This window comes from Callithrix jacchus, chromosome 2 (assembly GCF_049354715.1).
Source record: "Callithrix jacchus isolate 240 chromosome 2, calJac240_pri, whole genome shotgun sequence".
Taxonomy (NCBI): domain Eukaryota; kingdom Metazoa; phylum Chordata; class Mammalia; order Primates; family Cebidae; genus Callithrix; species Callithrix jacchus.
This window is the reverse complement of record NC_133503.1, coordinates 168230995-168245000: the sequence shown is the minus strand read 5'-3', so window position 1 is coordinate 168245000 and position 14006 is coordinate 168230995. Positions and strand designations below refer to the sequence as shown.

The 14006-nt window shown below is 38.6% G+C and overlaps 1 protein-coding gene and 1 non-coding gene across 4 annotated transcripts in view; one reads left to right on the top strand and one right to left on the bottom strand.

Moving 5' to 3' along the window:
* NUP155 (nucleoporin 155) overlaps positions 1-14006 on the bottom strand; it is an 86987-nt gene that overhangs the window by 32227 nt on the left and 40754 nt on the right. For all 3 annotated transcript variants that reach the window (XM_078365560.1, XM_017969951.4, XM_078365559.1), the window contains 8 exons: positions 13743-13913; positions 8719-8829; positions 7721-7815; positions 6877-6965; positions 6052-6114; positions 5374-5521; positions 3604-3670; positions 1312-1427 (listed from right to left, as the gene is read on the bottom strand). In XM_078365560.1, coding sequence (XP_078221686.1) covers positions 1312-1427; positions 3604-3670; positions 5374-5521; positions 6052-6114; positions 6877-6965; positions 7721-7815; positions 8719-8829; positions 13743-13913 — 860 coding nt within the window. The remainder of the gene's footprint in view (positions 1-1311; positions 1428-3603; positions 3671-5373; positions 5522-6051; positions 6115-6876; positions 6966-7720; positions 7816-8718; positions 8830-13742; positions 13914-14006) is intronic.
* On the top strand, positions 4867-4931 carry LOC118151919 (U7 small nuclear RNA). Its single transcript, XR_004740312.1, has one exon. It is a non-coding gene; the product is annotated as a U7 small nuclear RNA (small nuclear RNA).

Below are 14006 nucleotides of genomic sequence, written 5' to 3'. Positions count from 1 at the left end.
AACTGTATATTTATGTATGCTTCATTATTTATTTGTTTGTTTTTGCAGTGGCCCTGGCTTCAAGCAATCCTCCTGCCTTGGCTTCCCAAAGTGTTGAGATTATAGGTGTGAGCCACTCTTCTTGGCCTACATATGCTTTAAAAAGATTATACTGTAATACCTTGTTAACAATTCTAAGGAGTGATGTGACTCCTCAAATGCAATGTGATTTTTTTTCCCCAACAAAAAGTCCAAATTATTTTAGAGGCTTACAAATGTCTATTTTTGCCAGGCATGGTGGATCACCTAAGGTCAGGAGTTTGAGACCATCCTGGTCAACATAGTGAAATCTTATCTCTAAGAAAAATACAAAAATTAGCTTGGCATGTTGGTGGGTACCTGTAATCCCAGCTACTTAGGAGGCTGAGGGAGGAAAATTCTTGAGGTTGCAGTGAGCTAAGATCGTGCCATTGCACTCCAGCCTGGGAGACAAGAACAAAATTCTGTCTCAAAAAAATGCCCCCAAAACCAAAAAAACCGAACGTCTATTCTTGGCCAGGCACAGTAGCTCACGCCTGTAATCTCAGCATGCTGGGAGGCCAAAGCAGGTGGATCACAAGTTCAGGAGTTTGACACCAGCCTGGTCAACATGGTGAAACCCTGCTTCCACTAAAAATACAAAGAATTACCTGGGCGTGGTGGTGCACGCCTGTAATCCAAGCTACTTGGGAGGCTGAGGCAGGAGAATTGCTTTAACCCGGGAGGTGGAGGTTGCAGTGAGCCAAGATGGCGCCATTGCACTACAGCCTGAGCAACAGAGCAAGAGTCCACCTAAACACATGTCCACACAAAAACTTGCACAGGAATGCTCATATCGGCATTCTTACTAGCTAAAAAGGTGAAATAACCCAAATATCAATCAACTGATAAACTGAGAAACGAGACAATGTAGTTAATACATGCTACAACATTCAAACCTTGAAAACATGCTTAGGGAAAGAAACAGACACCAAAGGTTATTTATTGCATACTTCCATTTATATAAATATTCAGAATAGGCAGGTCTGTAGAGACAGAAAGTAGATTAGTGGTTGCCAGGGACTGGGGGAAGGTCTGTGAATCATAATGGCTGGTCATGGGCACAGAGTTTCTTCTTGGTGCGATGAAAATGTTCTAGAATTAGACAGTGGTGATGGTTGCATAACACTGTAAATGCACTAAAAACCACTAAACTGTACACTTTAAAAGAAATAATTTTATAGTATGTAAATTATCAACAAAAAATACAATGAAAACAAAAAAAGTGAATTAATAAACCCTATTTATTCTTACTTTGGATTTCCTAATGGTCCTCCTGCAAACTGGGAATTTCTGTCTAGAAATTCCTGCAAACCCTTTAGTTCTTGTAGCACTGACTCTAGCAGTTGGCAGGGAACACTACTTTCAATCTGTAAAAATGAAAGAATTTTCAAAAGTTTAAAAACACATCCTCTGTATAGTTATAAACAATTTTAATTTTGAAGTGATATCTCTATAAACAATAAAGTTCTTTCTTGTATGAATTCACACCTGTTGATCTGACTAAAGAATATCTACATACTGCCTCTCCTGCCAGTAACCCTGATGCATAATTTACATATGGTAAAACACAAATATTAAGCAAATATCTTGATTACTTTTACATTTTTGTATAGTCCATTTCCAACACCCAAGAAAGTTTCCTATGTTTCTTTGCAGTCGTCAGTCATCCCACCTCTGAGGTAACTACTTTTCTTATTCTTATCAATATAGATTAATTTTGCAAGTTTTTAAACTTCATATCAATGGAATCATATACTGTGTTAGGCAAACACATTCTTATTCTTAGAAACTTGAACTTTTTTTTTTTTTTGAGAGACAAGGTCTCATACTGGCCCTGAAGTGCAGTGGTGTGGATCATATATTACTACAGCTTCTACTTCTTATGCTCAAGTTATCCTCCTGTCTGTCTCCCAATTAGCTGGAACTACTGGCACATGCTATCACATCTGACTAATTTTTATCTTATTTTATTTTGTAAAAACAGGATCTGGTTATGTAGCTCTCAACTCCTGGGTTCAAGCCTTCAAAAGCACTGGGGTTACAAGCATGGACCACCATGCCGAGCCAGTGAACTTTAGAAGCATCACATTTAAAAATGTATTTGAGGCTGGAAACTGTGGCTCATGCCTATAATTCCAGCACTTTGGGAGGCTGAGGCAGGTGGATCACAAGGTCAGAAGTTCAAGACCAGCCTGACCAACATGGTAAAACCCCCATCTCTACTAAAAATACAAAAATTAGCTCGGCATGGTGGTGGGCATCTGTAATCCCAGCTACTTGGGAGGCTGAGGCAGGAGAATTGTTTGAACCCAAAAGGTAGAGGTTGCATGAGCTGAGATCGCACCATCAAACTCCGGCCTGGGCAACAGTGTGAGACTACATTTCAAACAAATAATAAATAAATAAATAAAACATATATATATATATATATATATATATATATATATATATTTGGTATCTTTACATTTCAAAAAGAAAAAAGGCTTAAAATGAGTTGTGTTCATATTCCAGATTTTTGAAAAAAATTTCATGGCCGGGCACGGTGGCTCACGCCTGTAATCCCAGCACTTTGGGAGGCCAAGGTAGGCAGATCACCTGAGGTCAGGAGTTTGAGACCAGCCTGGCTAACATGGTAAAACCTCATCTCTACTAAAGATACAAAAAATTAGCCGGGTCCGGTGGCATGCACCTATAATCCCAGCTACTCAGGAGGCTGAGGCAGGAGAATCGCTTAAACCCGGGAGGCAGAGACTGCAGTGAGCTGAGATCATGCCATTGCACTTCAGCTTGGGCAACAAGAGCAAAACTCCATCTGGGTCGTGGTTGGGGGGAGTAGTCTGTAAAGTACAAAAATTCATGGAAATTAGTGCTGGATCCATGGAGTTTTTGTTCATAAATATGTAAAAGTATTAAATAGTAAATTCTGAGCAATATTAAGCTGCTCGAATTATCCCTCATGACAACCTTATGAGGGAGATATATTATCCCCTTATTTTACCATGAGATATGAGGCTCTGAAATGTTAAGTAATTTACTCATGTTCAGATAGTTAATCAATGTTAGAGATGAAATTTAAACCAGAAGGTAAGCAGTTTGTTGGTCAAGAATGCAAACACATACATAAAAGAATAACCTGCCAGATGTTGCCCCCCACCCCCACTGCCTATAATCTTAGCATTTTGGGAGGCCAAGGCAGTTGGATCACTTGAGTCTGAGTTCGAGAACAGCCTGGGCAATAAGGTGAAACCCCATGCCTACAAAAAATTAGCCAGGCATGGTGGTGCACATCTGTAATTCCAGCTACTCAAGGAGCTTGACGTGGGAGGCTCTCTTGACCCCAGGGGAGGTTGTAGTGAGCCAAGATTGGGCCACTGCACTCCAGCCTGGGTGACAGTTAAGGACTGTCTCCAAAAAAAAAAAAAAAAAAAAGAAAATAACCATTGCCATCTTATTTATGTAATATTAAGAAACATGAAACAATCTAAACATTTATACCATCAACTGGTTACATACAAATAACAGAGTGATATTATACACACTTACTGCAGTGATCTCTCTGTTGCCACTCTTGAATATTCTCTCCACAACTAAGCTTGCGTCCCAAATATTTCTGGAACAAAAAATGTTTAATAATTGTACAGTAAATGAATAGAAACGATTAAAATAAATTTCTTTTTCTAGAAACTTAATGGCTTTATTTTTTTAAAACTTAGCAATTGTTTCATTTAATGTTTTCTACTAAGCTATCTAAAAGAATGGAATACTAGAAAATTTTCATACCTGACGTACCTAAGTTTTTCAGATAATGAAATATTGCTGAAGAAATATCAAAAGTCTCTGTATAATAAATTGTCAACAGGAAATTTACAAAGGGGCTCTGTACTGTTTCACATTTTTAAGCAAATGAGATGACTGAAATCATACATCTCAAATCTAAGAGAAATATATACTAGGCATGATAGCTAACTAAGATGATGTAACAGACTGCAAAAAAAAAAAAACAGTCTTATCCTTCTTTATCCTTCCCTATATCTATCCCCTTTGCAGTATGATTTTGATGTCTTTCCCCTAAAAGTTGGTCTATTTCCCACCTTTTAAATCTGGATTGGCCTTGCGGCTTCCCTCTGGCCAAGAGAACGAGGCAAAAAAGTGCATGGTAAGCCAATTTTGAGTCTAGGAATACAGCTTTTGCAGGTTTCTACTCTTTCTCAAGAAACCCTGCCACCACCAGCTAAATAATGTTTGGCTGACCTGCTGGAGGATAAGAAACCATGTGGAGAACAACCAAGCTGTTTCAGCTGAGCCATTATAGACCAGCAGGAAAATATAACCTTGAACATATGAGAGTCTAGCCAAGATAAGCATAGCTCTCTTCAACTTCACAACTGATTGCCTATCCTTGAGTTAACCCAGGAAGACAAGAACTGCCCTGTTGAACTGTAGACACATGTCACTGAGTTATGGGGAAGTTTGTAACACTGTACATCAATATGTACATAGATATACAGTTGACCTTTAAACAATATGTGCTTGAATTGTGTGGGTCCACTTATATACAGATATTTTTCCTACCTATGTTGCCCTAGTATATCAAAACCAACCCTTCCTCTTCCTACTCCTCAGCCTACTCAGTGTGAAGACAAGGATTACTCCACATGAAGACAAGGATTACGACCTTTATGGTGGTCCACTGGCACTTATTGAATAGTAAGTATATTTTGTCTTCCTTATGATTTTCTTAATATTTTCTTCTCTAGCTTACTTTATTATAAGAATATAGTGTATAAAACACATAACACGAAATATCAGTGTTACATCTGTTTTAGAATTTGTCTAGCAGGTGGTTTTCTGGTTTTTACCAGATGTCCCCACACTCCCATACCATGCAAAAGTTGAAAAAAGAAAACACAAAAAACATACAAAATAAGTGTTAATTGATTACTTATGTTATCAGTGAGGCTTCTAGAGAGTAGGATATAAGTAGTTAAGAAAGTCAAAAGTTATACGTGAATTGCTGACTGCATGAGGGTTGAGGAAGTGTGGATGGCACCCTCTAACCCCTGCATTAAGGAACAACCATATTTTGATGCTACACGCACACAAACATAGATCATGAGAGAGTATGAGAAATAAAACACAGCAATGAATATAGATACTAAAAACTGAATGACAGATAAGTTTTGCTGATGAACAAGCGAGCTAAAACTAAAATTTAATAGGAATAAATGATGTCCCAAATTCAGAGTTAAAAATATTTAACTATTCAAGATGGGAGAAGGTGAGCAACAGTTCATTATTTCATGACAAACTTACCCCATAATCCGAGAAAAGTAAATGCAAATACCGTTGTGTTTTCCAGAGTACACAATCTCTGGTCCAGTCACACAACTCATATTTGTGGCCTGAGTTGCTGGGTTTCCCAGAGCACACACTGGAGTTGACATGGCAGGAGGCTGTATACCTTGTACACACATAAGAAAAACAAATCTCTTAAAAATAGAAAACATAAAATTCAGAATTCTCAATAACCCAAGTTTGTGTATCTAGACACAAAGGTAGGGGTATTTACAAAAATAATGAAATACACAGATATTTAATTTGGTTTTCCTCAATAAGAAGAGAGATTTAAATGTGGATGCGCACTCCCAGGTAGACTGGCAAGTGTTCACAATGATGTGAAGGAAAGAAATTTGCAATCACTGCTTGTAATGCTAAGAGTGAAACAGAACTACTTACACAGATTTTAAGGTCCAATTTAATCCTGGTACCCTAATAATGGGCTTTCCAGGCATAATATAAGAGGAGCTCCTCCTAAATAAAAGGATTCACATCTAAATGCCATAACTTGCTTAGACATCAATTCTAAAATGATATTTACCTTCAAGGGAATAAGGCAAGTTAATCTGTTTCACACTAAGCAATAAGGATAACTCATAATGACAGCACTTCAAAAGAACAGTAGTAGCAATCCAAAACAAAGAAAAGAAGTACCCTGAGGTGGTGTTCCCAAAAAGGATGGATTTGGATAGGGACTACCACTAGGAACAGGAGAACCTAAAAAGAGAAAGAAGAATATAAAGAGTAAGAAAAGCACATCTCAATGTTGTGAATGTGATCAAAACTAGGTACAGAAGCGATTTCCTTTTTCCTTTTTTGAGACAAGGCCTCCTTCTGTGGCTCAGGCTGGAGTACAGTGGCATGATCTCAGCTCACTGCAACCTCTGCCTCCCAGGTTCAAGTGATTCTCCCATCTCAGTCTCCTGAGTATCTGGGATTACAGGCTCACAGCACCACAGTCCAATTAATTTTTATACTTTTAGTAGAGATGGGGTTTTACCATATTAGTCAGGCTGGTCTCTAACTACCAAACACGGGTGATCACCCGCTTCAGCCAACCAAAGTGTGAGAATTACAGGTGTGAGCCACTGCGCCTGGCCACAGAAGCTATTTCTAAGCATAAAAAGGAGTTACATTGTCCATGATATATGCAAGAATTAGTGACTCATCTCCTAGAAACTTTCTAACAACTCCCACCTTGGAAAACACTGATGTGCGAGTTCATTTATTTCCCTCTGAATATATGGCAAATGAGTTACGTAAATGTGATTGGTCACATCTTACTTCGCTTCCTACCATACATTAAGGATTCAATATTAATAGAGCACTTTTAAGAGTCAGAATCTATAGAGGTATTCACCAATTACACAGTAGCAGTAAATAAAACATAATTTAAAAAGGTTTATTGACAAAAATTGCTATAAAGGTTCTAAGACTCAAACGATTAGAAGCATTTTCAGTTCAATGTTTCATACTCACTAGAACAGACAGGAGACCCCAACATGGGACCAACATTACTTGGAGGTGGAAGAGTGGTTGGAAATCTCATCTGTGCTTCACCACCATACCTATTTTTATGACAAGAGGTTGAGTTTATTCAGTAAAACAAACCATCCATCTTAAACACTGGAATTGTTCCTTTTCCTGCTTAGCTTCTAAATAAACACTTTAAGCATTACAGACTTTAATGTATTGTGCTAACAGTGAAATATATGTGTAAGACTTATAATAAATATTTATTCAGTAAATGTGGACATGAAACTGCTACCAGGAAGAATTATATGGGACTCTGGTAACTTCTAAGAAAAAGATATGCAATGCATAGAATTTACTTTGTGAGTAGATGGCATTTAATTTTCATACTACGTTATGGTTAGATACTACTTTAAAAAACATTTCTAACAAAATTACATTTCAAATTCTTAAATATTTTCCAAATAGAAATATCTCTTTGGTACCAAGTTTCCTTAAAGTAATTCAGAAGCCTTCAATATTAATGATACATATTAAGCAGAATTGGCATAGCGTATAGGGAAGTAAAAAAGATAGATGAGATAGTAACTGAGGTAGAACGAAGTGTAGAAAGTAGACAAAAAGTTACAGAACAGAATCCAGAGTTAAAGTAATAATGCATAAACTATGCTAATTTAGTTGCCTCTATTACTATTATAATCTCTCCGGATTTCACCCTTCTTCAAATGAATTTTGATAATTTGCCTACATAGTCACTTAACTGTTTGGCAAGGCTTTAATTTATCACATTGATAATAAAATCATTTTTAAAAAGTAGCCCAGTAAACAAACAAACAAATCTTTCATATACCTAAAGAAAGCCCGAGTAGCCCAGGCAGATACTTCTCTATCACAGGCAGCAGTGGAGCATGCAAGTATAAGGCACGTTGCACAAGCCTGGTCTTCCTGTAAAAAGAGGAATGTTGGCCCTATATTAACTATAAACATTTAAAATGATTTGTGTACTACTAGATGCAGTATTAAAGTCTGTATCTAGCCTAGAGCAGGTGTTCAATAAGTACTTGCTAACTGAATGAAATCAGTTAGTGTAAAAAGACAAGTAAACTAAACTGGTTTTATTTTAAGTTCACCATAAGCACCAGGATTAGAGGATGCTCTCTTTCCCTTTTCACCTAGATTCTGACTTAGTTTCGGGCTTATGTCTCCAGTTTTCTTCCTGTGGTCTTTCTACTTTCTAGGAAATAACAATAAGTGGTAGCATTGAATATCTACCATGTGTCAGGTACTATTTAAAAAGTTTAGCATATATTAATCCTCATACCACATACTATTATAATGTATAAGGAAACTGAAGCCAAGAGAATTCAAGTAATTTACCTCAGTGATAGAGGTGGGATTTTTAATGTAGGTCTTTGAATCCAGAGTCTGTATCGCAATTTTAACCATACCAATTTGAGTTACGGCTCTGAAATACTCAGGTCTCTACACTGTTGCCTCAAGTTTCTTCCTCATGTCATTAAGACAAAACAAACAAAAAAGAACTTGTCCCTAAATGTCTTGTGCCTTTAATGAAAAGGCACTTAACATATAACTTGAACAAGAAACTATTACTTAGCAGACTTCAATAAGAATTTATCAACAACAGAGAAAAAAAATCTGAAAGCTTACTACAAGACTTACATTAACCCTGTTTTCAAATGTCAGTTCACATACAATTACTTAGGTAAAGAAAGGAATATTCTTAAGATTATCTGTTTACTACAGTATTCCAGTCCCAATTTACATAAACTATGACTCCCACCGTTTGTTTAAAATATCGCCATATTTTCTAAAAGTACATATAATTACCTGATGTAACTTAAAGAATCTTTCAATCTCTTCTCCATCTCCACCCACATTACTCACAAGTAGATGCCTCAGTTGATCTACAGGTCTAAGTTTATGAAACATAAGGCTCCCCTAAGAAATTAGAAAAAAGAACATGAATAATAGATGTACCAAGATTGGCGAGTAGCATCTGATCTTGCTAACTTATTTTATAAAATAAATCAAACAAACAAACAAAAAAAACCTTTCAACAATTTGAAGTAAGCTGGGTGTGGTGGCTCACACTTGTAGTTCTAGCACTTCTGTGGGCTGAGGCAGGAGAACTAGTTGAGGTGATATGCAAAGTACAACTGGTCAAAAAGACCATCTGCATCTCAACTCAACCTCCAGTAGATCTAAATATCTATAAAGAAAACTTAATACAATTGCCCCTACAAAGCTGCCCCTTAAATCAGAGAATTAAAGTTAGATTATTAATTAATCGTGTTGCTACTATTTATATCAATATAATCAAAAAAAAAAAGAGTTAGATCCATATTCATACCTTAAACCAGGATAAATTCCAAATAGAGCAAAAGACTTAAAGTACAAAATAAAACTACTATAGTATTAGACTGGTACAAAAGCAACTGAGATTTTCGCCATTACAATCAATGGTGAAAACCTCAACTGTTTTTCCACCAACCAAAAAACAAAAGGAACTATGAGTGGATTCTTTTTAAACCTCAGTAAGAAGAAGCTTTTCCACTATGACATATTTCAAATGATGGCTGGGAAGATTGGCTCTCCCCTATAGTCCCAGCACTTTAGGAGGCTGAGGTGGGTGGATAGCTTGAGCTCAGGAGTTTGAGACCAGCTTGTACAACATAGTGAGAGCCTGTCACTACAGAAAATAAGAAAATAACTGGGTGTGGTGGCAAACGCCTATAGTCCCAGCTACTCAGGAGGCTGAGGTGGGGGGATTCCTTGAGCCTGGGAGGCAGAGGTTGCAGTAAGCTGAGACTGTGCCACTGCACTCCATCTTGAATAACAGAGTAACACTGGTCTCGAAATAAAATAAAACCATTAAATAATAACCTTTAATTTTGACTACTTATAAACTTGTGTGCCTGGGAAAAATCTCAATAAACAAAGTCAAATAACAAATCAGAGAAATTATTTTAGGGTAAAATCACAAAAAGGTAGTTTCCTTGATACATAAATTTTGATTCTACAAATGAAAGAACTCAGTAGAAAAGTTGATACAGAATAAGAAAAGATAGTTCACAGAAATAAATATGAAAAGAGAGGCTGGGCATGGTGGCTCACGCCTATAATCCCAGCACTTCGGAAGGCTGAGGCAGGTGCCACCTGAGGTCAGCCGTCCAAGACCAGCCCGGCTAACATGGAGAAACCCTGTCTCTACTAAAAATACAGAAAATTGCTGGGCATGGTAGCATGTGCCTGCCTGTAATCTCAGCTACTTGGGAGGCTGAGGTAGGAGAATCGCTTGAACCTGGGAGGCAGTGGTTGCAGTAAGCCGAAATTGGGTCACCATGCTCTAGCCTGGGTGACAAAACAAGATTCAGTCTCAAAAAAATGAAAACAAAAAAAAAAAGAAAAAGAAAAGTGAGTCAGGTGGGAGGGGGTAAGGAATAAAAAATTACAAATTACACTATTCAGGTGTTAACACTAAAAGTCAGACTTCACCACTGTGCCACATATTCATGTAATAAAAAAATATGCATTTGTTCCACCTAAATCTATTTGAAAATACAAAAAAAAAAAAAGAGAGAGACAGTCTCTTAATAAGGAAGCATATGGTACATAGAGAGGCTTTGAGGAAACTGGCATTCACAAGCTTCATTATTGAATATATAGAGGGAATTCTGACAATAACTATCAAAATGATAAATGCATATAAATGTAGTATTAATATCTCAGCAGACAGTAATATATTAATACTATAGCTTTATTGACATACATGCAAAATCATACATATTATATGCACAAGGTTTCTTTTTAAGTGAAGTATTGCTCTTGCTATTATTGTCTACGCTGAAGTGCAATGGCTTGATCTTGGGTCAGTGCAACCTCTGCCTCTCAGGTTCAAGTGATTCTCCTGCCTCAGCCTCCCAAGTAGCTGGAAATACAGGCATGTACCACCATGCCTCGCTAATTTTTGTTTTTAGTAGAGTTGGGAGTTTTGCCATGTTGGCCAGGCCGTTCTCAAACTCCAGACCTCAGGTGATCTACCCATCTCAGCCTCCCAAAGTGCTGGGATTACAGGCATGAGTCACTGTGGCCGGCCACAAGGTTGTATTTTTTTTTCATTTTTGAGACAGGGTTTCATTCCGTTACCCAGGCTGGAACGCATTGGTGCAAACTTGGCTCACTTGCTACCACTGCCTCCTAAGCTCAGGTGATCCTTTCACCTCAGCCTCTAGCGTATCAGGGACACAGAGTAGAGGGTATAATAGACATGTGCCACCATACCTGGCTAATTTGTGTATTTTTTGCACAGACAGGATTTCACCATGTTGCCCAGCTGGTCTCAAACTCCTGGGGTCAAGTGATCCACCCACCTCAGCCTCTGAAAGTGCTGGGATTACAGGCATGAGCTAACGCATCTGGTCAAAGTTGTATTTTTAATAGCAAAGAAATCCATTAATCGGGGTCTAGTTGGCTGGGCGCAGTAGCTCTCGCTTGTAAATCCCAGCACTTTGGGAGGCCGAGGCAGATGGATCACCTGACATCATGAGTTTGAGACCAACCTGGCCAACATGGTGAAACCCTGTCTCTACTAAAAATACAAAAATTAGCCAGGCTTGGTGGCAGGCACCTGTAATCCCAGCTACTCGGAAGGCTGAGGCAGAAGAATCACTTGAACCCAGGAGGTGGAGATTGAAGTGGGCCAAGATGGTGCTACTGCCCTCCAGTCTGGGTGACAGAGCGAGACTCCCATTAAAAACAAACAAAAAATGGGGGTCTAGTTAAATCTGGTACTTCCATACAAAGTGATACCTTTGAAATATAAATTAGAGAAAGTATATATATATGAATATTGAAAGATCTCAAAAGTATATTTATGAAATACAAAAAGCATGGTATAGGACAGTGTATGTGCTACCATTTGTTCAAACAATATCTGTATTGTTTTTATATCCATAATATATCCCTGGAAGATACTATCAAAATGGGTGTGTAGAGGAAAGGGACCTGGACTGGATGGCAGATTTTACTGTATGTTTTCCTCTATTAACCATATAAATTTCATCAATACATTAGTATATAAAAATTAAAATATAAAAAAAATATTTTTTAAGATGAGGTCTCGCTCTGTTGCCTAGGCTAAAGTGCAGAATCAAAGCTCATTACATAGCCTTGAACTCCTGGTTTCAAGCAATCTTCCTACTTCAGCCTTCCAAGTAGTTGGGACACAAGGTGCACCACACCACCCAGCCAAGCTAATTTCTGTTTTTACTTTTTATAGAGATGGGGTCTCACTCTGTTGACCAGGCTGATCTGAAACCCTTAGCCCCAAGTGATCCTCCCACTTCAGCCTACCCAAGTGCTGGGATTATAAGCATGGGCCATTGCATCAGGCCAGCTCATAGTATATTTTATGTTGCTAAACACTAGCAACAGAAATGCTACTTTAGAAAAATTTTAGCACTTATAAAGAGCTGGGTTTGTTTTTGTTGAGACAGAGTCTCGCTCTGTTGCCCAGGGTGGATGGAGTGCAGTGGCGTGATCTCAGCTCACTGCAACCTCCACCTCAATCTCCTGCCTCAGCCTCCCAAATAACTGGGGTTACAGGCACCTGCTACCATGCCCACTTAATTTTTATATTTTTAGTAGAGACGGGGTTTCATCATGTTGGCCAGGATGGTCTCAATCTCTTGACCTTGTGATCTATCCGCCTCAGCCTCCCAAAGTGCTGGGATTATAGGTGGGAGCCATTGCGCTTAATCTTTTAATTTTTTTTTGAGATAGCGTCCCACTCTGTTACCCAGGCTGGAGAGCAGGGCAGTGATCTTGGCTCACTGTAACTTCTGGGTCCCAGGCTCAAGCAATCCTCCCATCTCAGCCCTGAGTAGCTGGAACTACAGGTGCTCATCACCATGCCCAAGTAATTTTTATGTATTTTTTGTAGAGATAGGGTTTCGCCATACTGACCAGGGTGGTCTCAGGACTCAAGCAATCCTCCTCCCTTAGCCTCCCAAAGTGCTGAGATTACAGGTGTGAGCAACCTCACCTGGCCTTAAGCTAGATTTTTGAGCATTTCTGTTATTATAAAGTATTATTTCAGAATACTGTAAGAGTAAACATTACTAAGTACTTAAGAAAGTGATTCCATTGGATTGAGCGTGGTGGCCTATGCCTGTAATCCCAGCACTTTGGGAGGCTGAGGTGGGTGGATCACCTGAGGTTAGGAGTTCGAGACCAGCCTGGCTAACATGGTGAAATACCATCTCTACTAAAAATACAAAAGTTAGCCAGGTGTAGTGGTGCATGCCTGTAATCCCAGCTACTTGGGAGGCTGAGGCAGGACAATTGCTTGAACCCAGGAAGCAGAGGATGCAGTAAGCTGAGATCATGCCACTGCACTCCAGCCTGGGTGACAGAGTGAGACTCCATCTCAAAAAAAGAAAAAAAACCAAAAAGGCCAGGCACAGTGGCTCATGCCTGTAATCCCAGCACTTTGGGAGGCTGAGGAGGCAGGCAGGTCACCTAAGGTTAGGAGTTTAAGACCAGCCTGACCAACATGGTGAAACCCCCATCTCTACTAGAAATACAAAATTAACTGGGTGTGGTTGCATGTGCCTGTGATCCCAGCTACTCAGGAGGCTGAGGCAGGAGAATCACTTGAACCCGGGAGGCAGAGGTTGAAGTGAGCCGAGATCACGCCACTGCACTCCAATCTGGGGGACAGAGCAAGACTCCGTTCTCAAAAAAAACAAAAAACCACAAAAAACTTTCATTAAGCTGTTACTTCAGAGTACTTGACAAAAATATTAAGTATCACTTCTTTTTGGCACTACCATAACAGAGTATGTACATACCTGTGCTGAGAGGAGAACAAATTTCTTTGGAGGTAACATGTGCTGCTGTACAACAACTGGTGAATCAGTTATTGGAATATGATCCTTATTTAAGGGCGTAATTATCTTATCTACTTTCAATTCATCTATCGCAGAAAGAGCCCAAGAATGACCATCAACACGGGTTGTCATCTATATAAAAGAAATAAATGTTTTACATATCATATTGAAATTGTATAATGCAAAAGAAAAAAACTACAGACTTAACAAAGCTGTAAATGTAAT